General features: G+C 46.6%; 2 protein-coding genes across 18 annotated transcripts in view; one reads left to right on the top strand and one right to left on the bottom strand.

Moving 5' to 3' along the window:
• WSB2 (WD repeat and SOCS box containing 2) overlaps window positions 1–1,274 on the top strand; it is an 81,498-nt gene extending 80,224 nt beyond the window's left edge. For 5 of the 6 annotated variants that reach the window (XM_077955358.1, XM_077955359.1, XM_077955360.1 and 2 more), the window contains exon 9: window positions 25–1,274. In XM_077955358.1, the coding sequence (XP_077811484.1) occupies window positions 25–187 (163 nt within the window). In that variant the 3' untranslated portion in view covers window positions 188–1,274. The remainder of the gene's footprint in view (window positions 1–24) is intronic. The other variant, XM_077955361.1, reaches the window with a different exon arrangement.
• RFC5 (replication factor C subunit 5) lies at window positions 1,274–18,648 on the bottom strand. 12 transcript variants are annotated; one of them, XM_077952415.1, is made up of 12 exons: window positions 18,452–18,638; window positions 15,901–15,965; window positions 15,272–15,408; window positions 14,048–14,127; window positions 12,668–12,741; window positions 10,003–10,162; window positions 9,191–9,272; window positions 7,969–8,098; window positions 6,961–7,038; window positions 5,172–5,226; window positions 3,150–3,824; window positions 1,336–2,310 (listed from the first exon to the last, which is right to left on the bottom strand). In XM_077952415.1, exons 1-11 carry the CDS (start codon window positions 18,514–18,516, stop codon window positions 3,728–3,730), a joined length of 1,023 nt encoding a protein of 340 aa, XP_077808541.1. In that variant the 5' UTR covers window positions 18,517–18,638; the 3' UTR covers window positions 1,336–2,310; window positions 3,150–3,727.
• Between the last annotated feature and the right edge of the window lie 2,026 nt (window positions 18,649–20,674).

The raw sequence follows: 20,674 nt of genomic DNA, 5'->3' as shown, positions 1-20,674 counted from the left end.
CAGCATCGGTTTGTTTCATTTCAGGACAAGAGATGGCCACGTCCAGTTCTGGACAGCTCCTCGGGTGCTGTCCTCACTGAAGCACTTATGCCGGAAAGCCCTTCGAAGTTTCCTAACAACTTACCAAGTCCTAGCACTGCCAATCCCCAAGAAAATGAAAGAGTTCCTCACATACAGGACTTTTTAAGCAACGCCACATCTTGTGTTTCTTTGTAGCAGGGTAGATCGTCCTGTTAAAGGGAGGTGCTGGAATAATGGGCCAAACATCTGGTCTTGGATTCAAATAGCATTTCTTCGGGATTGTGAATAGAATGTAGCAAAACCAGATTCCAGTGTACTAGTCATGGATCTTTCTCTCCCTGGCATGTGAAAGTCAGTCTTAGAGGAAGAGATTCCACTTGCATGGCAACAGAGCTTTACCTTAAATCTTCAGTCCAGTTACAAACAGCAAGTGTTGAACTCTTTCTAGTTGTTTTGATTCAAAGTGCAGTTACTGATGTTGTTTTGATTATACAAGTAAGTAGGCCTCCAGAGCCTCTCTAGTGGCAGAGCAGCTCACACTCCCTCCACTGGGAAGGATGGCTTCTGCCTAGTACCTATCCTTGTGTTACTGATGCAGTGGTAGCATTGGTTCAAGTTCTCTCCTGCTGTGGTCAGAGTTGCTTCAATGTTGGCCAAGTGCTTTTCTTCTTGGGCTCCCTTCTGACCTGCAGGACAGTTTTCCTGGAGCCATTTGGTATGAGGTATTAATTTAGCTTAACTAAATTACAGGGGAATCAGAGGCCGTGCTCCTGACTGATCGAGACACTATTATTGGCTTTTTTTTTTTTTTTTTTTTAACAATGGTGTGCATGTGCAGGAGATGACAAATTTGTATGTCAGATTATACAAGGATGTATTCTTAAACTGCATGACTATTCAGATGGCTACTGAGTTATCAGTGGCCATTTATCATCATCATATTTATTTGTATTTTCTCAATAGTTTTGGCCAGACCTCAACAGATGTTAAGGTACAACTATGTTTTTCTCGATTATCTAATAACCGTAGTACTTAAATTGAACAGTTGCAAAGATGTCTTAATTGTGTAAAGACTTGGTGTAGTCATGACTTTAGCTGATACTTTTATGTACGAGATCTGTCTCTGCTGTTTAACTTCATTGGATTAATCAGCTGGTTTCAACTCTACTGCGAAACAAAAATAGCTCCTTAAAAGTACTGTTCTCCTTCAGTGGCATGTAGTTATCTAATCAAGACACCTCATTCAAACAAAACCTGCCTTAGGAAAATTTAATATATTTTAAATTATTTTAAAAGAAATACAACATCTTATTCTTTAGCTTTCTTAATCGGTGCTTTATGGAGGCCAGTGTAACATTACATGACTTGTTGAGAAAGTTGAGGAATTTCCTCTACCACCTTTGTTGCTTGAAGAAAAACATGTCTTTTCAAAATGAGAGGCTTTCATTGAAGGAAAGAAAAAAAAAAAAGCTTTTGGCTCTGTTTCATTTTTTTCCATTAAGAAAAAAAAAGTCCCCTTTTAAAACAAGCAGGGCTGGGTGTGATGGCACATGCCTGTAATCCCAGCACTTTGAGAGGCTGAGGTGGGAGGAGTGCTTGAGCCCAGGAGTTCAAGATCAGCCTGGGCAACAGAGTGAGACGGGACCCAATCTTTATTTAAAAAAAAAAAATAGCCAAAAAACTTAGTGTGGTGGTGGTGTGCACGGTAGCCCCAGCTACTCGGGGCTGAGGATGTGGTGGCATGTACCTGTGGTTCTGTGGTTTTAGCTACTCAGGAGGTTGAGGTGGGAGAACTGCTCCAGCCTGGGACTTGGAGGCTGTAGTGAGCCATGATCGTGTCACAGTATTCCAGCCTGCGTGACACAGCATGATCTTGCCTCAAAAAATAAACAGATAAAACAAGTAGTACAGTGGAAGAGCTGGGAACCAACTGGCCAACGTTTGCATTTCATGGTTATCTTGAAGTTCCAGGTACAGCAGAGGCTGAGCCTCTGGGTGGTTTAAGGCCTAGTTGGCCATCAGATTTAGCTTCAAACTTTGCCACTGTCCTTAAGGAGTTGAGTCCTCCACGAATAAAGGGAATAGTGACTTTTTCCGTTAGACAGTTTAAGAATTTGACACTTATATAAAGAACAGCATCCAAAGAAAGTTTATTCTGTGATATTAGAGACGGAAGGTTTTCATATAAATGCAAGTTTGACAAAGTCAGCATCTTTCTAGCTGTCTAAGGAAGAGTCACTTGTAACACAGCCAGCCAGCAGGCTGCTTTGTCTTTTATTATAAAGAACACTGGCCGGGCGCGGTGGCTCAAGCCTGTAATCCCAGCACTTTGGGAGGCCGAGACGGGTGGATCACGAGGTCAGGAGATCGAGACCATCCTGGCTAACACGGTGAAACCCCGTCTCTACTAAGAAATACAAAAAACTAGCCGGGCGAGGTGGCGGGCGCCTGTAGTCCCAGCTACTCGGGAGGCTGAGGCCGGAGAATGGCGTGAACCCGGGAGGCGGAGCTTGCAGTGAGCTGAGATCTGGCCACTGCACTCCAGCCTGGGCTACAGGGCGAGACTCCGTCTCAAAAAAAAAAAAAAAAAAAAGAACACTAACACAAATGCAGCATGATTGCTATAAAATAAATGTGAAATTTGTACAAAAGTCCCAGTCCTCCCACAGTTCTAGGTTTACAGTCAGGCTCAATCTTACTTGCCCCTCTCCTGCATGAAAACAAGTGTGTTTTATACAGCCTCTGTCCCCCAATGGCATAGTTTAAGGCTCTATATTATATTTAAAATTAAAATTTTTTTCCTATCATCCACATCAATTTGGAACCTGCTGGTAACTCTTTTTTTTTTTTTTTTGAGACGGAGTCTCGCTTTGTCGCCCAGGCTGGAGTGCAGTGGCCGGATCTCAGCTCACTGCAAGCTCCGCCTCCCGGGTTTACGCCATTCTCCTGCCTCAGCCTCCCGAGTAGCTGGGACTACAGGCGCCCACCACCTCGCCCGGCTAGTTTTTTTTTTGTATTTTTAGTAGAGACGGGGTTTCACCATATTAGCCAGGATGGTCTCGATCTCCTGACCTCGTGATCCGCCCGTCTCGGCCTCCCAAAGTGCTGGGATTACAGGCTTGAGCCACCGCGCCCGGCCCCTGCTGGTAACTCTTCTACCACAAAGGGTAAATAAAAAGACCAGTTTTTAAAGTCAGAGAATTCAGCTCATCTTATAAAAGTATAATAGTTTTGGCCAGACGTTCGTTAACATCTGTTTAAATTAGATAAAGACACAATGCCAAATATTAGAATCGTAAATGTAATTTTGGAGATGATGTTTACCTTGAGTAGGAAGACACTTGGACCATATTAGATTTGAAAGTCTTCTGTTCCAGACCAAAATGGGGTAGGCTAATTCCCTGTCATCCAAGCAACTAAAAGGTAAAAGCCTTATAACTTTAAAATAAAAAAGGTTATTTTTTTCCCCTATAAAAGATGGGCAGTATGAGTTATACATTAAAATTATTTTGTACATCTCTGCTCCAAACCACCACAAAAATGGTACTTTTAAAAATGCCTGCCCATCCTGTCCTGGAAAGGAGTTTTTCCAAGATTTAGAGTGACTGGTTCATCCCACGACCCCAGGCTGCAGTTCATCCCGGAACTGTCCTCTGTTCTTCCGTCACTGCAGAGCCCTGAGAATTGTGAACAGCCCTCGGAGCATCTAGGCCTCTGCAACAATCAGGTCTCTGGTGACTTGAAATGCAGCAATGAGGGAGCTCAGCTGGATCTTCTCATTGGTGCCAACAGAAAGCCTGTACCTAACAGAAAGCAAACACACAGGGTAAGAAAAAAGACACCACACATAGCTGCCTTTTCTTAAGGGAAAAAGAGATCTAGGACTGAAAATCTGTTGAAGGAGTGGGGATGGGAAGTGATAAAACAAATTTACCCTGGACGGCAATCTTGTATGTGTCCCCCTAACATTTTCTTCTTTGCCCTACACATTGATTTATAAATGTGATGTTTCAAACTCATAAGAACAGATTCAATTTTAAAAATTATTAGGTATCAGACCGGGCGCGGTGGTTCACACCTGTAATCCCAGCACTTTGGGAGGCGGGCCAATCACTTGAGGCCAGCCTGGCCAACATGGTGAAACCCCCATCTACAAAACAAACAAACAAACAAAAAACAAAAATTAGCCGGGCGTGGTAGTGCATGCCTGTAATCCCAGCTCCTCAGGAGGCTGAAGCAGGACAATGGCTTGAACCTGGGAGGCAGAGGTTGCATCACTGTACTCCAGCCTGGGCAACAGAGCGAGACTCTGTCTCAAAAAAAAGAAATAAAGTATTAGGTATCAACAGTGGTGTTCTGAACTTAACTTTGTCCTAACTATACAGATATACAAAATTTATGTAATGAAGGATTATTTTGTCGGCAAAATACATTAAGAGGGAAACAAAACGGAGATTTCCTTCCTCTTAATTAAGCCATTTCACTGGGAAGTTTGGCTGATATATTGGTGGGTCTGTGGTCTAGTCAGTAAAGCAGGACACTGGAGTTCCTCTTGCCACCTTTTAAATGCCCAGCCACTGAGAGCAAAATCGTCATATTCACAATGCAATGAAGAGAGGTGACCTAATTTGTGCCTGTGAAAGCCAATGCCACAAATTAGTTGGCCTATGCTGACGTCTCTGTTGAACCCAATGCTGTCTACTTAAATGATAGCTGCCAGCTTCGCTGGGGGCTAATAACAGTGTTTACGGAACCAGGCAAAGCAGAAAATTGAGTTTGTGTTTACTTTTCCCCCCAATATGCTTTAGTATGCCAAAATGCCTTCATAACAGCTGGGTGGTTGAAGCGAAGCAGGCCTCCCAAATAACAAGGGCATTTTCAGAATCAATGTGGGCCGAGCCTGTGAGGTCCAAGGAAAGGCCTTCATGTCAGATATGTAAGTGATCTGTACTTGACCTGTGAGTTTATCCCCATGTTCTTTAAGCAGCTCACCCTTCCCCACATTCCATTCAATATCACCAGACTGGATTCTACTGGATGTGAACGATTTAGGAAAAAAAAAAAACTGAAACCAAGAAAGTTGAAACAACTCACAACAGGGAGAAAAAGGAGGAAAAGAATGAAAACTGAAAACTGGGAGAAGTACTCACTCAATGTCTGCCATTTTGGTCAATAAATGTATTCGAACTGAAGACGGAAAGTCAACTGAGGGAAAAACAAAATCAAACAAGTTAGGTCTGTCACTCTCTACTGTCAAAAAACCCACAGAGGACAAATGAGTTTCAACATCAAATCCTTAATACTGAACTAGTCCCGAGGCCTCAGCCTGCTCACTAGATACCACACCTCTAAGAGTAAAAACGGTGCTGGTTTCATACTTTTTACCCACTCGATTTTGTGCTTCTTTATAGGGTAGTCAAAAAGGAAAATGAGCAGATACCAAAGTGATCCTGAGAACACCAAAGATCACACCGTTCTTAGCAGCTGGGTAGCTCTACAAGTTAACCTGAATGCTGAGTTCCCACTTGCTGTTTTTATTCTGTATTTTACTTTATTTTGAGAGGGGGTCTTGCTTTGTTGCCCAGGCTGGAGTGCTGTGGCATGGTGTGATCATGACTCACTGCAGCCTTGACCTCCTGGGCTTGAGGGATCCTCCACCTCAGACTCTTGAGTAACTGAGGCTACAGATGTGCACCACCATGCCTGGCTAGTTTGTATTTTTTGTAGAGATGGGGTTTCACCATATTGCCCAGACTGGTCTCGAACTCCTGGGCTCAAATGATCTGCCCATTTCGACCTCCCAAAGTGTTGGGATTACAGGCGTCAGCCATCATACCCAGCCTGTCCCCATTTAAAAACCAAGCACAAACAACAGATTTTTTTAAAAGTTGGTTTATGCTCAGCTTCCACAATCAAGGTGCAGAGCAGGGCCTGAGCCAACCATACTTTGGGCAGAAGGCATGGCATGGGCCAGCCAGGAAGAGGTCTGTGAAGGCCTGGGCAGAACCAACATTCATTGACCCAGTTAAGTCTCCATCCGCAGTTGGCCACTGTGGAGGGAAGAGCTTCTCCGAAAGCCTACACAAGTCACCTGGGGAGCTTAGAGAATACGGATGCCTGGTTCTCCTCCGAGAAGCTGACTTAATTTGTCTGGAGTGCCCCTATCTGCTGCCAAGGTTGAGAACCAGTTCTCCGTGTAGAAGGTACAGGCAAGTGTGGAACTGAAGATGTTTTCCTTAAGCCTGCTTTGGTTTACATGTTTACATATTTTCTCTTTATTTTCTGGGAATATATATCTAGACAGATACACAGATATAGATAGAGACTGTGTTTTGTTTTTTTTAGAAATGTGAATTAATATATACTACTTACTGCTAGAAAATACAAACCCCTAGAGGAAATAAAGTTAGCCTCCAGGAGTTTTCACTCTCCCCAGCAGTTCTAGATATTAAAAGAGGGTTTATGGAACAGTTTTTTTTTTTTTTGAGACAAACTCTAGCTCTGTTGCCCAGGCTAGAGTGCAGTGGCAAATCTTGGCTCACTGCAACCTCCACCTCCCAGGTTCAAATGATTCTCCCACCTCAACCTCCCAAGTAGCTGGGATTACAGGCGTGTGCCACCACACCCGGCTAATTTTTCATATTTTTAGTAGAGATGGGGTTTCACCATGTTGCCCAGGCTGGTCTTGAACTCCTGACCTCAGGTGATCTGCCTGCTTCGGCCTCCCAAAGTACTAGGATTACAGGCTTGAGCCACCCTACCCAGCTCTGGAACAAAATTTTAAACAGTGGCAAGACAGAACTGCTAACAAGAAGGGGTCTGATTTACACTTCATTAGTTTCTTTGCTTCAAGAATGAAGCCTCCTGTCCTAACCATCCTTAACCCCAAAGCAGGCTACCTTCTCCACAGCTTCTCAGCTGGGGTCTAATGTCAGTTACCTCTATGCACAAACAAGTGTATCTCTGTCAGGATATCATGCAGTGCCAACCCCTTCAGAGTTTTCAACTCTGTAATATCTAGAGGAGCAGTTAAGGCAAAGGGAACAAGTTCCAGAACAAACATACTGCAGAGAATTTTGAATCCAAACCCTGGCAAGTGACTTTTTAAAGTAGGACTTTTAATCCCAACAACTGTTTCTCTTTCATCTTGAAGCTGCACGTGTTGGACTCCAATTCTTTATTTTTCTTTGTTTCATCTTCAGTAAGGGCTTTCTGAAAGATAGAGTTGTACCTCCTTCTAGTAGAGAATAAAGCCAACTACATTTTATTTTTCTTTCTTTTTTTTTTTTTTTGAGATGGAGTCTTCCTCTGTCACCCAGGCTGGAGTACAGTGGCACGACCTCGGCTCACTGCAACCTCTGCCTCCTGGGTTCAAGGAATTCTCCTGCCTCAGCCTCCCGAGTAGCTGGAACTATAGGCACCCACCACCACGCCCGGCTAATTTCTGTATTTTTAGTAGAGACAGTGTTTCGCCATGTTGGCCAGGCTGGTCTGGAACTCCTGACCCCAAGTGATCTACCTGCCTCAGCCTCCAAAAGTGCTGGGATTACAGGCATGAGCCACCACACCCAGCCCCAAATGCATTTTCAAAAAGGCTTCGTATCACCATTCCCAGCCTTTAATTTCACAGCACAAGAGCTATCACTATCACTGACCACTTGAAAATTACTGCATCTTCGATGCCAAGGCCTAAGCTTTTCTCCCATCTGGGAGTGAAGCTGCTTCAAGCCTTACCCTGACTTGAAGGTCAGCGCCCCCCAAGGAGAACTCTGGAGTGCTAAAGACAAGTACGCACTCCACCTACAGACATCTCACTCCCACAACAAGCTGACCAGAGTCGCCTGCAGCCAGTTGTGCTTTGCCAGCAAGGTGTGGGTGCTGGCTGCAGCCTGAACTCCTGGGGCCAACTTCAGGTCTCGTTGGCCAGGAGGTTATGAGAAAGGATACTTCTGTAGGCTGTGGTGAAATCTTGATTCAACATCCAGTCCAGGATGTTGGCGATATCTGACTTGAGCGGGTGCCCGGTGCAGGTGTAGACAGTCTCCTCTGTCACCTTCCCAAAGGCCATATTGGTGCTCTGTGCAGAGAGGGGGAAGGGGGAGATCACAGTGGCTGTCACAGCAGCCACCAAGCTGCAGGGAGCCAAGAAGCAATTGCCAAGGCAGCAATACAGGTGGGCAGCAAAGTTCCATGGGCATAAGGCAGTTAGAACCCACACGATCTACACCGGGAAGAGTCCCCTCATCAGAGGACGCCACGGCCTGTTGGCTATTCCAGTGCCAAATCCTTTTCTCCCTTTGCCTTCTTTGCCAACAAATGACTCCTTTTGTTTTTAAAACATTTTCTTTTGCTCTTTGTTTTTTGAGACAGGGTCTTGCTCTGTTGCCCAGGCTGGAGTACAGTGGCATGATCACGGCTCACTGCAGTCTCGACCTCTTAGGCTCAAGTCACCCTCCTGCCTCAGCCTCCTGAGTAGATGGGACTACAGGCATGTACCACCACAGCTGGCTCATGTTTTTTTTAGTGGAGACAGAGTCTCACCATGTTGCCCAGGCTGGGCTCCAGCTCCTGGGCTCAGGTGATCCACCTGCCTTGGCCTCCCTAAGTGCTGGGGTTACAGGCGTGAGCCACCATACCTGGCCCTGCAACAAGTGATTTTTTCAATTAATCAAAATACAAAGTAAGGAGGGGGAAATCCAGCAGGTTATGAGATCAAGGTCTTACCAGTTGTAGATTTCTAAATGTACAGATTGATCATGCCTTTGCTTAGGTCTTTCTTAAAAAACTATGACAAAACAATGACTCAGGATTTGCTGGGACCAGGCCGGGCACGGTGGCTCACGCCTGTAATCCCAGCACTTTAGGAAGCCGAGGCGGACGGATCACTTGAGGTCAGGAGTTCGAGACCAGCCTAGCCAGCATGGCGAAACACTATCTCTACTAAAAATACAAAAATTAGCAGGGCGCGAAACACTATCTCTACTAAAAATACAAAAATTAGCAGGGCGTGGTAGTGGGCGCCTGTAATCCCAGCTGCTCAGGAGGCAGGGGATTCGCTTGAACCCAGGAAGCGGAGGTTGCACTGAGCTGAGATTGTGCTGCTACACTGCAGCCTGGGCGACAGAGCAAGACTCTGTCTCAAAAACAAAAGGATTTGCTGAGACCATACCTGCAAAATGTTCAGAGCCCTGCGCATGTCTCCGCTGGAAAGAGTGACTAGTGCTTTCATTCCATCTTCACTTATATCAACTCTGAAAGAAATAAGCAGAAGGGATTTATGAGGTCCCCGGAGAGCACTAGCATTCACCAAAGGAACAAGATGGTCTGGAATGATTAAGGCTTTAAAGGAATGAAGGAAAGAGAGGAACAGAGTTAATAATCTCATGATCTATCTGATCTAGAATTCACTCTGGTTTTTAGGGACCTGGGCTTCACATTAGTACTCACAGCCAACCAAAACGAGAACAGCCTGCATTTAGGAACAAGCATTCTCCCATGGAGCCAGTCGCCTTGAATTCTGCTCTCTGGGGAGCAGAGGCCTGGCACAAGCCATGATCACACAGCCCAAACTCCTCCTTTACAACAAGCAGCTGCTCAGGTCGGCTACTTGTTTGGCATCTGATTACACAGAATGTGATGTCTCAGAACCTTCCCTTCTAGTCTAAAAAGGCTGGAAGCATCTTTGCAGAAGGGACTCAGCAGCCTGCAGTTTCCAATGACAAAGAAGAGTAGGAGGAAATTGGGCAGCTTCCAGGGGAGGAGGATGGAATCAAGAAAAATGAAGTACCAAAAGACTTTTATGAGGAATGGCCTTGAGACAGCAGAGAAAATGATAGCAGTAGACGCTCCCCAGTGCCTCCCCTGTGCTAGGCACTCAGCAAAGTCGTTTTCCAACATCCTCTCCTCTACATACGAACCATCAGTCATCCCACAAGCCTGTTTCTACTACACTGCATCCCCAAAGACCCGCAAAATACTCACTTCTCTTCTTCCACGACATGTTCCAGGCGGGGAACCATGAGTTCAGGAGTCAGGGGACCGAACCGAAACCTCGTGCAGCGGGACTGCAAGGCAGGGATGATCTTTGACAGATAGTTACAGATGAGGCAGAATCTGGTATTCTCTGTGAATTTCTCAATTACTGGTAAGAGAAAATAAAACCACCTCATGTCAAACTCCATTCTGATTTTTCAGAGTCCAGAAAACTTGAATTTTTCTGTTGTCACAAGGGTATAGGAAAAGATTCAAGACTGCAAACAAGTGAGGATGTTGGCCGGCCGCAGTGGCTCACGTCTGTAATCCCAGCACTTTGGGAGGCTGAGGCGGGAGGATCACTTGAGGTCAGGAGTTCGAGACCAGCCTGGCCAACATGGCAAAACCTCTACTGAAAATACAAAATTTAGCCAGGTGTGGTGGCACATGCCTGTAATCCCAGCTACTTGGGAGGCTGAGGCAGGAGAATTGCTAGAATCCAGGAGGTGCAGGTTGCAGTGACCCAAAATCATTCCACTGCTCTCCAGCGTGGGCAACAGAGTGAGACTCTGTCTCAAAAAAGAAAGAATGTAAACAAATGAAGATGCAGCCGGCAACAAGACAGGGCAGCTCTGTCCTCTTCAGATCAGAGGTTAGTCACTCCTCTTTTTTTTTTTTTTTTAAACAGAGTCTCGCTCTGTCACCCAGGCTGGAGTGCAATGGCGCGATCTTGGCTCACTGCAACCGCTGCCTCCCGGGTTCAAGCGATTCTCCTGCCTCAGCCTCCCGAGTAGCTGGGACCACAGGCGCGTGCCACCACACCAGCTAAATTTTTGTATTTTTAGTAGAGACGGGGTTTCACCATGTTAGCCAGGATGGTCTCGATCTCCTGACCTTATGATTCGCCCGCCTCGGCCTCCCAAAGTGCTGGGATTACAGGCATGAGTCACTGCGCCAGGCCAATTTTTGTATTTTTAGTAGAGACAGAGTTTCATCATGTTAGCCAGGCGGGTCTCAAACTCCTGACCTCAAGTGATCTGCCCGCCTCAGCCTCCCAATGTGCTGGGATTACAGGCATGAGCCACCGCACCCGGCCTAGCCACTCCTCTTTCACAAACTGGTAAACATGCCTCCGTGGAATTTTACAAAATGCTTCCTTTTTGCCATTTACCATGATTCTGGCACTTTTGCCATGTAATCCCATTAAGATTATGAGACCTCTTCTTGTCCTTTTACATAAAATTATATTTGGCAGGTTGATGATTCTTCACCTTCTATGGGCAGGGAGGGGGACGGCTTTTTGCAGACTTTTCCATGGAGACTGTCTGGAGGCCTCAGAGCACTCAAGGGAGCAATAACCCGAACAAAGAGTTGCTTATGACACCAGTTCCATTCTGTAGGTACCCAATGTTCTTACATGGGGATCTGCCCAGAATGACAGTCACTCGGCAGAACAAGATGCCGAAGAAAGGCTGCCAAGCTTCTAGGACCAGAGAGATTCTCACTGTCCTCCTCAACCTCCTCCTCCTCTGCCTCGTCCTCCTTCTCCTCCCCCTCCTCTCCTTCTCCACCCCCTCTTCTCCTCCTCCACCTGCCCCTACCCTTCTCCTCCACCTCCCCCTACCCTCCTCCTCCCTTTCTCCTCCCCCTTCTCCTCCTCACCCGCTCCTCTTCCCCCCACCTTCCCCCGTCCTTTCCTTAAACATGTGCTGCCATCTACTCCCTCCCCACAAGCTCCTAAAGATCGTTCTTCTCTCAAAGCTGATTCACTTGGAATCTTAATGAGAGATGACAAGTGTCCTTTAAGGGAAAAGAACTGCACTGGGCCCCCGAAGACAGACAAATCGCAGGGTGCTCTCCCTCCCCCCGCCAAATCATTCACTTGGCAAGCAGTGAAGTAATGTCAGCTCTCTGAGCACCTCAACTTCAGATATTCTTCTCCTAGCTATTGTGGTTCAAAGGGTACCATTAGCAGAAAGGAAAGGGTACTATTAGCAGAAAGGACTATCCGATAGTTTAGGGATGAAAGATTTTCCACACCCCATCCCATGGAAAGATATGAATTCTCAACCCTGAAATTGAACCCAGTGTCAAAGGAGGTTGAACACCAGTGACTGGCCAGACTTAAAAGTCCCCGCAGGGCTTAGTCCTTAGGCTGCTGAAGGGGAAGGTCCCACTGCAGAGGTATCTTGCCTGTATCATCAGATGGGAGACACACAGAAAGGCATAGAGATTTCTCTGGGCCAGAAGATGAAAACTGAAAACAAGTCATGCCATATCTCATGTCCAAAGTTCCTAATTCTCCTGTAATCCCAGCACTTTGGGAGGCCGAGGTGGGCGGATCACCCAAGGTCAGGAGTTCGAGACCAGCCTGGCCAACATGGTGAAATCCCATCTCTCCTAAAAATATAAAAATCAGCCGGCTGTGGTGGTGCATGCCTATAATCCCAGTTACTTGAGAGGCTGAGGTCGGAGAGTCGCTTGAACCCAGGAGGCAGAGGCTGCAGTGAGCCGAGATCGCGCCACTGTACTCCAGCCTTGGCGACAGAGCAAGACTGACTCAAAACCATCCCCTCCCCCCCCAAAAAAAACAATAACAGCAACAAACACGAAGTTCCTAATTCTCCTTCTAGTGCGCGCGCCAGCCCACACACTCCACAGTGCCTCTGCTTACCTCTTCTCAAGGCATTCTGGGCGTCCTGAGTCATGGCGTCTGCTTCATCCAAGATCACTAGCTTAAAGCCTTTCCTAGAAAAACAAATGGTGCTGTCTAAAGATTTCTTCAATCTCACCTCAACATCGGGGCTCAAACCTACATCTTCCCATGTGTGCCATCGGGTCCTGTCTCGGAAAGGCTATTTCTTCTAGAACTTTGGCCAAGACAGACATCTTTGGTCACTCAGAGAGGAAATACCCCATCACTCCTTCAACACTTGGTGGGAATGGAGGACTGACTTCTCTACTTCTATGCGCTGTGTCCTCTGGCATCTTCACTTTCCTCCACATACCACCCTACCATGCTACTGCTTTCCCCATCTCCCTCACTCACACCAGAGTCTCTCACCCTTTCGCTTTTTTTGAGACGAAGTTTTTGCTCTGTTGCCCAGGTTGGAGTGTAGTGCCGCAATCTCGGCTCACTGCAACCTCTGCCTCCCAGGTTCAAGCAATTCTCCTGCCTCAGCCTCCCGCGTGGCTGGGATTACGGGCGCCCACCACCATGCTCAGATAATTTCTGTATTTTTAGTAGAGACGAGGTTTCACTATGTTGGCCACACTAGTCTTGAACTCTTGACCTCAGGTGATCCACCTGCCTAGACCTCCCAAAGTGCTAGGATTACAGGTGTGAGCCACTGTTCCTGGCCCTCACCCTTTTTCTTTCTTTTCTTTTTTTTTTTTAGCCACCATCCTAGTTGTCTTTCCTGATCTCAATTTATTTTAAAATTCAAACTAGCTCATCCAGGCTTAGGGTAATCTAACCAGTTCTCAGGAACTAAAAATGAAGAATGCTTCCCTAAAGAACTTGGTAATACAGGCTGGGCTCACGTCTGTAATCCCAGCACTCAGGGAGGCTGCAGCAGGCAAATTGCTTGAGCTCAGGAGTTCGAGACCAGCCAACGCAACATGGCAAAACCCCATGTCTACTAAAAAATACAAAAATTAGTTGGGCGTGATGGCTCACGACTGTAGTCCCAGCTACTCAGGAGGTTGAGGCTAGAGGATCGCTTGAACCCAGGAGGTGGAGGTTGCAGTGAGCCGAGATCATGCTATTGCACTCCAGCCTGTACCATAGAGGGCGATCCTGTCTCCAAAAAAAAAGGGGAAAAAAAAAAAAAGAACTTGCTAATACAAGTGTAGACAACATTTTATTTTAGCAGTTGCATTATAATACTTCTTACTACCATCCTCTCCTTTATCTCTTTTCCATGGTTGCTTTGGACAAAGTCAGTATTTTTTTTCAACCCATATAAACTGGCTAAGGAGAGGATTAAAAAATTAAGCCATGTCATCTTACTAATCAAAATCAAGGGAGCGAAATTACACAAATAATTCTTACTTAAATATTGTCCTTGTGCTAGCAAAGCTCAGGATTGGTCCTCGAACGATGTCTATTCCTCGGTCATCTGAAGCGTTCAGCTAAACGTGGAAGACAGAAGTCAAAACAAAAAGCATGTTGCTATGCTATCTGTGAGTTCTTGGTTTTAATGTATCTCCTCATCAGTCCAGCTCAGCAGGTTAGCTTTCTATGTCTAATGATGGCTAAGAGATCATCACAAAATAAAAAATCAGTTTTACACAAAACTCACTAAATCAATAAAGATGGCTATATTACCCCCACCGTTTGAGGACAATGACTGACATAAGCTGGAGAAATAATTAATTGGTATGGTTACACTGAATAGCACCTCCGGTATGAGCAGAATGATACAAATTTCAGCTACCACAATCCCAAGGTTACCAAGTTCTTAATAAACTGACATAAGGACATTAGTAGCAGCAAAGTTCTGAGACCTGCGTCTAAAAGGTAAATTAAACTTTTCTTGCAATAGACAATATTCACATTTTTGAATCTAAGTATGTTAGTCAAGGTTGCAGCAATATACAGATGGCATACTCAAACGCAGCAATTTGAAGAGAATTAAACAAGGAGATCTTTTTAAAGGTGCGATAATAGGAAAACCATGGGGCTATGCAATACCCGTGACCCTTAAGCCTGAAGGGGTTAGTGAAGGGAGTGGCTGTAGGCACCTGGAGAGGGCTGCAGGAAAGGTACCACCTGTGAGATGTACCCTACAGATGGGCCATGCTGCCAGCCTGTCAGCCCTCAGGGAAGGTCCCGGCATCACTCACTTCCTTCCCCTACCCCTGCCAAGGCCTCTATTGGCCAAACCCAACCAGGAGCCAGAGGGTAAGTAAGCTTATAGTCAGTAGAGCTCAGCCTTCCAGGCAGGAATAGGGTGGAGAGACGTGGAGAATTGATCTGGAGGGGCCATGGCAGACAGGCAGCAACCAAGTAACCATAAAGGAGGGTTTGGGTAGAAGTTGGCAACAGCAAAGAAAAAGGTGCCTAGCCCTACAACTGCCCTCTAGCTGACCAACACTAATCCAGACTAAAATGACCATTATAGGAAAAAGGGAATTAAAATATCTTATTTCGAATTTACTTCTTTCCTAACTGTCCATGGGGCAACTTACTTTTAAAGTAAAATAAAGCCAGCAGAACTGAAATTCAGAGACTGGAGTCCTAAGTTATTTGTGGAGTAAGAACAATTGTATTTACCTCCAAGACCATGGAGCCAAATTCTTTGTCTTTATACAGCTGTTTCGCACAGGCTAGGATGGTAGATGTCTTGCCTGTCCCTGGGGGACCATAGAGAAGCAAGTGTGGCAGTCGGTCTTCACTGATAAACTTCTGAACTGAGGATCAGGAAGGAAGAAGGGCACCATCAGTCTTTGGGAGCCGCCTCATTCACCCTGGGCTCCTGAGTTGGGCTGAAAGCTCTTCAACCCAATGCAATGTCCAAATCAGAGGCAGATGCAACTTGATGTAGGGGCCTTGTCTCTGCGTTCCTGGGGCAACTGGAATTCACTCAATAGTGCAGCCAGCCAGCAAGTATTTATTGAGGGCCTACTGTGTTACAGGCACCTTTCTGGGTGCTGACAACATCTGTAAACTTAAATCATTCGCTGTAATGCTATTTTTACTCCACTGAGTTGCAATTTTATGCTCATGTTCGTGACTTACCCACTAGACTGCAGCTATCTGAAGAAGATGAATGAATGATCTTAAAGCCACATTCTACAAAGCTCAATCAGATTCTTTGAAGTTATTACTTAGGAGAGACCTCACCAAGAAATTCACACAGGTCCCTCAACCAGGACAAGAGCAACTGACACATGGATACTTACTGGTACTCAGAATGTCCTGATGAGAAATGAGATCATTCAGGGTCTGTGGCCGGTATTTTTCAACCCTGAAATACAATTTAGTATGTATTATGACATATATACATGCAAGAATATTTTATGTGTAAAAGAATCCTTGCAGGTCAGGCACAGCGGCTTACACCTGTAATTCCACCACTTTGGGAGGCCGAGGCGGGTGGATCATTTGGGGTCAGGAGTTCAAGACCAACCAGACCGACCAACATGAAAAAACCCTGTCTCTATGGCCACCTCCTAGGGTCTTTGTAAAGATCGAACATCTAACAGGGCGTCTGCTAACCCAATAATATGCCATTCAATAAAAAATACCCAAAAATACAAAAATTAGCTGGGTATGGTGGCATACCAATGCAGCCCCACCTACTCAGGAGGCTGAGATGGGAGAACTGCTTGAACCTGGGAGGCGGAGGTTGCAGTGAACCGAGACTGCACCACTGCACTCCAGCATTCCAGCCTGGGCGACAGAGTGAGACCCTGTATCAAAAAAAAAAAAAAAAAAAAAAAAAAAAAGAATCCTTTCATATCCTAATTTAAAAAGCAAGAAAAACAAAGCACTTTAAGTTTGAACACAGACCAGTGGTTCTCAACCAGGGGTGATTTTGTCCTCCCAGGAACATCTCGTGATATCTGGAAACATATTTAGTTGTCACAGGTGAGCAGAGGGTCCTATGGCACTTAGTGTGTAATCTCTAGGAATGCTGTTAAACATGCTACAGTGCACAGGACAGCTCCCCCAAACCCACCCAGAGTATCTTGCCCAAAATGTCAATAGTGCCGAGGATGAACTCTGTTCTAATTTCATCTTTCCAGCTGTTTGTCTATAATCTCAACCTGATGGGCACCTACTATTTCAAAGTGCATTTGAAACTGAACTCCTACCCAAATAGCCTTCAACAGAAGAATGGATAGGTAAAACCTCTTCTGTCCACACAATAGAATATGATTCAGCCATAACAAGAAATGAACTACTGATGCAAGCAGCAACATGCATGAACCTTGAAAACATGATGCTGAGTGAAAGAAACCAGACACAAAAGGCCACATAGTGTAGGATTCCACTTACATGAAATGTCCAGAATAGGCAAATCCATAGAGACAGAAAGTAGATTAGTGGTTGCCAGGGGCTAGAGGAAGGGGAGAATGGGGAGTAACTGTCAATGGGCACAGGATTTCTATTTGGGGTGATGAAATTTTGGAACTAGATAGTGGGAAGACTCCACAACAGTCCACTGCATTCTGAATGTACTTAATGCCGCTGAATTGTACATTTTAAAATGGTTACAGGATGGGCTTGGTAGCTCGCCTCCAAAAGTCCCAGTTTTTTGGAGGCTGAGGCAGGAGAATGGCTTGAACTCCAATGTTTGAGGTGACACTGAGCTGTAATCACGCCACTGCACTCCAGCCTGGGCGACAGAGCAAGACCCTGTCTCTAAAAAAAAAATATGTAAATACATGAAATAGTTACAACTGTCAATCTTCTGGGTTTTTTTAACCACAATAAAAACAAATTGGCCGGCCACGGTGGCTCAAGCCTGTAATCCCAGCACTTTGGGAGGCCGAGGCAGGTGGATCACGAGGTCTGGAGTTCAAGACCAGCCTGGACAATACGGTGAAACCTCGTCTCTACTAAAAATACAAAAATTAGCCGGGCGTGGTGGCAGGCTTCTGTAATCCCAGCTACTCAGGAGGCTGAGGTAGGGAACTGCTTGAATCCAGGAGGCGGAGGTTGCAGGGAGCTGAGATCGCGCCACTGCACTCCAGCAACAGAGGGAGACTCCGTCTCAAAAAAACAAATTTTTTTAAACTAGTTACTAGACAATGACAACTTGGAGCTTTTCGAAGCCAAGCCAAATTGCTTCAAAGTCTTGAAAGCATTGCTAGAACACAGTTGTTGAAGTAGGATGGTTAAGAGTACAAGCTCTGAATTCAGACTTCCTAGATTCACCTCCAAGCCAATTTTTTAGCCTTGGACCATAGGGAAGTCATTTAACCCTTCTAAAATGCAGTTTCCTCCTGTGTAAAATTTGAAGCGGTGCCTACCTCTTACGGTCTTTGTAAGGATCGAACATCTAACAGGGCGTCTGCTAATCTAATAATATGCCATCCAATAAAAGTTGACCAGGGAGCCTTATTACTAATTTAAAATGTGACCAGTAGTCGCATCGCAGGTTTTGAAGAGTGGGAAGAGGGCACTTTGGCATGGAGGCCATTGCAGGTGTCAGGAGACACGGAATCGAACCCCTGTGCTGTCACCAGGTGCGAAAGCCGACTTCTTCTTCGGCAAATGGAGCTGGGCGTCAAAGGGTGACAGCTGGCAAAAGTCCTAAACAGACGGACGAGTCTGGGGAGCTGGGGGGTGTCGGAGAAAACCTTTGCGGCTCGGTCCCGGCTGCAGGCCCGGGGGAGACGGGAAGAGGTCGGGTTGGGGTCCGATCACCTGCCCACTCCAGCCACCTCCTCCCCGCGCGGCTGCCCGGCCCCCTCTGCCCACAGCCGCCGCTCGGCCTCTTCCTACCAGGGCAGGTTCCTGATCTTGGCCGCCGCGGGCAGCTCCTGCTGCTTGAGCGCTGAGGTCTCCATGGCGGGGAGACGAAGGTGACCAGATCAGCTGAGATCGTCGCGTCACCCAAGCCCCTGTCCAGTGACCAGCCGCGACCCGGCCCTGAGTTCGACCCTGGCACTTAGAGTTCGCGCGCAAAAGCAACTCTCGCGAGCCGTAGCCACCAGTTTCCGACTTCCTCCCTCGGTCCCGCCCCCTCGCGTTGCTAGGGCGCCGGTTGCTAGGTTACCGGGAGGCGCGGGCCGCCGGCCTTCCTCCAAGCTCCGCCCCTCCAGCCTGCTCTGAGCTCTTAGATACCCAGGCGCTTTCAGAGCAGGGAAGCGGGAAAGGCAGGGCCCCCTGCAGCCCCAGTCATCATTACATATTAAGATCGCACGGCCAAAGCCAATTCCTCCATCGCCAAGCTTCAAACCCTTACGTTCAAAGGAACAAAAGCTGCCGGGGCTAAAAAAAAAAAAAAAAAAAAAAAGAATCTAAGAAAAAAACAGCCCGGAGTAACACGGTTGGGTCTTGAATACAGACGCCCTTGTGAAAAAAGGCTCGCGATACCTCTCGGCCCCAAAGCTGGGAGGTGAATGTTTGGAAACGAAAACAACCCCAAACAAACACAACTGCAACCTACCTGTCTCCAGAATCCGTGTCCCTCACCCAACAAAATTTGGAGAACCAACCTCCAGAAAACATCTCCAGAGAAAAACAAACAGAAACTTCCAGTTGGGTTAATCTGTGTCGCTGGAAGGATCTAGTTCATGAACACAGAGGACAGGGTCTCTGTGATCTGAGATACTGAGGAGAATCGATATCAACATTTTAGTTTTTTTCCTGAAGCGAGGAGAATTCTAGATCGCTTTTATTTTCTTCTTTTTTATCGGTCTGTATTTTCTTTTCTTTTTTTGGAGTCTCGCTTTGTCACGAAAGCTGGAGTACAGTGGCACCATCTTGACTCACTGCAACCTCTGCCTCCCAGGTTCAAGCGATTCTCTGCCTCAGCCTCCGGAGTAGCTGGGAGTACAGGTGCGTGCCACCACGCCTGGCTAATTTTTGTATTTTTAGTAGAGACGGGATTTCACCATGTTGGACAGGCTGGTTTCGAACTCCTGACCTCAAGTGATCCACCCGTCTCAGCCTCCCAAAGTGCTGGGATTACAGGCGTGAGCCACCATGCCTGGCCTGGTCTGTATTTTCCAGCAATGAGCATGCAAAGCATCCATACTGAAGTCTTTTTTTTTTTTTTTTTTTTTTTTGAGACGGAATCTCGCTCTGTTGCCCAGGCTGGAGTACAGCGGCGATCTCGGCTCACTGCAACCTCTGCCTCCCGGGTTCACACCATTCTCCTGCCTCAGCCTCCCAAGGAGCTGGGACTACAGGTGCCCACCACCATGCACAGCTCATTTTTTGTATTTTTAGTAGAGACGGGTTTTCACCATGTTAGCCAGTATGGTCTTAATCTCCTGACCCTCGTGATCCACCCGCCTCGGCCTCCCAAAGTGCTGGGATTACAGGTGTGAGCCACCGCACCCGGCTTTTTTTTTTCTTTTAACATGATGAGGAAGACAAAAATCCTGGGAGGATTTTTGAGGCTGGCCTGGGGTCAGCAGTGTTCTGATTAGGAGGTAGCAGTACTCCTTGCATTGGATTACATCACTGTCACCTGCTTCAGGAACACAGCAGAGGGACAGTGGCAAGTATATGATGGCAGTTATGGCTTCACCCTAGCCCCTGCCTGGGGACCTCGATGAAGGGGATCAGCTAGGGCTTGTGATGTGACAGAGCCCCTACTCTGCTTTCTCCCAGGAAACTTTAACACTGGGGGCTTAGATCATTAGCATGTAATTTAAAAAATTTTCTTTCTTTCTTTCTTTTTTTTTTTTTTTTTTGAGACGGAGTCTCGCTGTGTCTCCCAGGCTGGAGTGCAGTGGTGCGATCTCGGCTCACTGCAAGCTCCGCCTTCCGGGTTCACGCCATTCTCCCGCCTCAGCCTCCGAGTAGCTGGGACTACAGGCGCCCGCCACCGCGCCCGGCTAATTTTTTGTATTTTTAGTAGAGACGGGGTTTCACCGTGTTAGCCAGGATGGTCTTGATCTCCTGACCTCGTGATCCGCCCGTCTCGGCCTCCCAAAGTGCTGGGATTACAGGCTTGAGCCACCGCGCCCGGCCTCTTTCTTTCTTTTAAGATAA

This window comes from Macaca mulatta, chromosome 11 (assembly GCF_049350105.2).
Source record: "Macaca mulatta isolate MMU2019108-1 chromosome 11, T2T-MMU8v2.0, whole genome shotgun sequence".
Taxonomy (NCBI): domain Eukaryota; kingdom Metazoa; phylum Chordata; class Mammalia; order Primates; family Cercopithecidae; genus Macaca; species Macaca mulatta.
The sequence above is the reverse complement of the archived record's forward strand: the minus strand, read 5'-3'. Positions and strand labels throughout refer to the sequence as shown.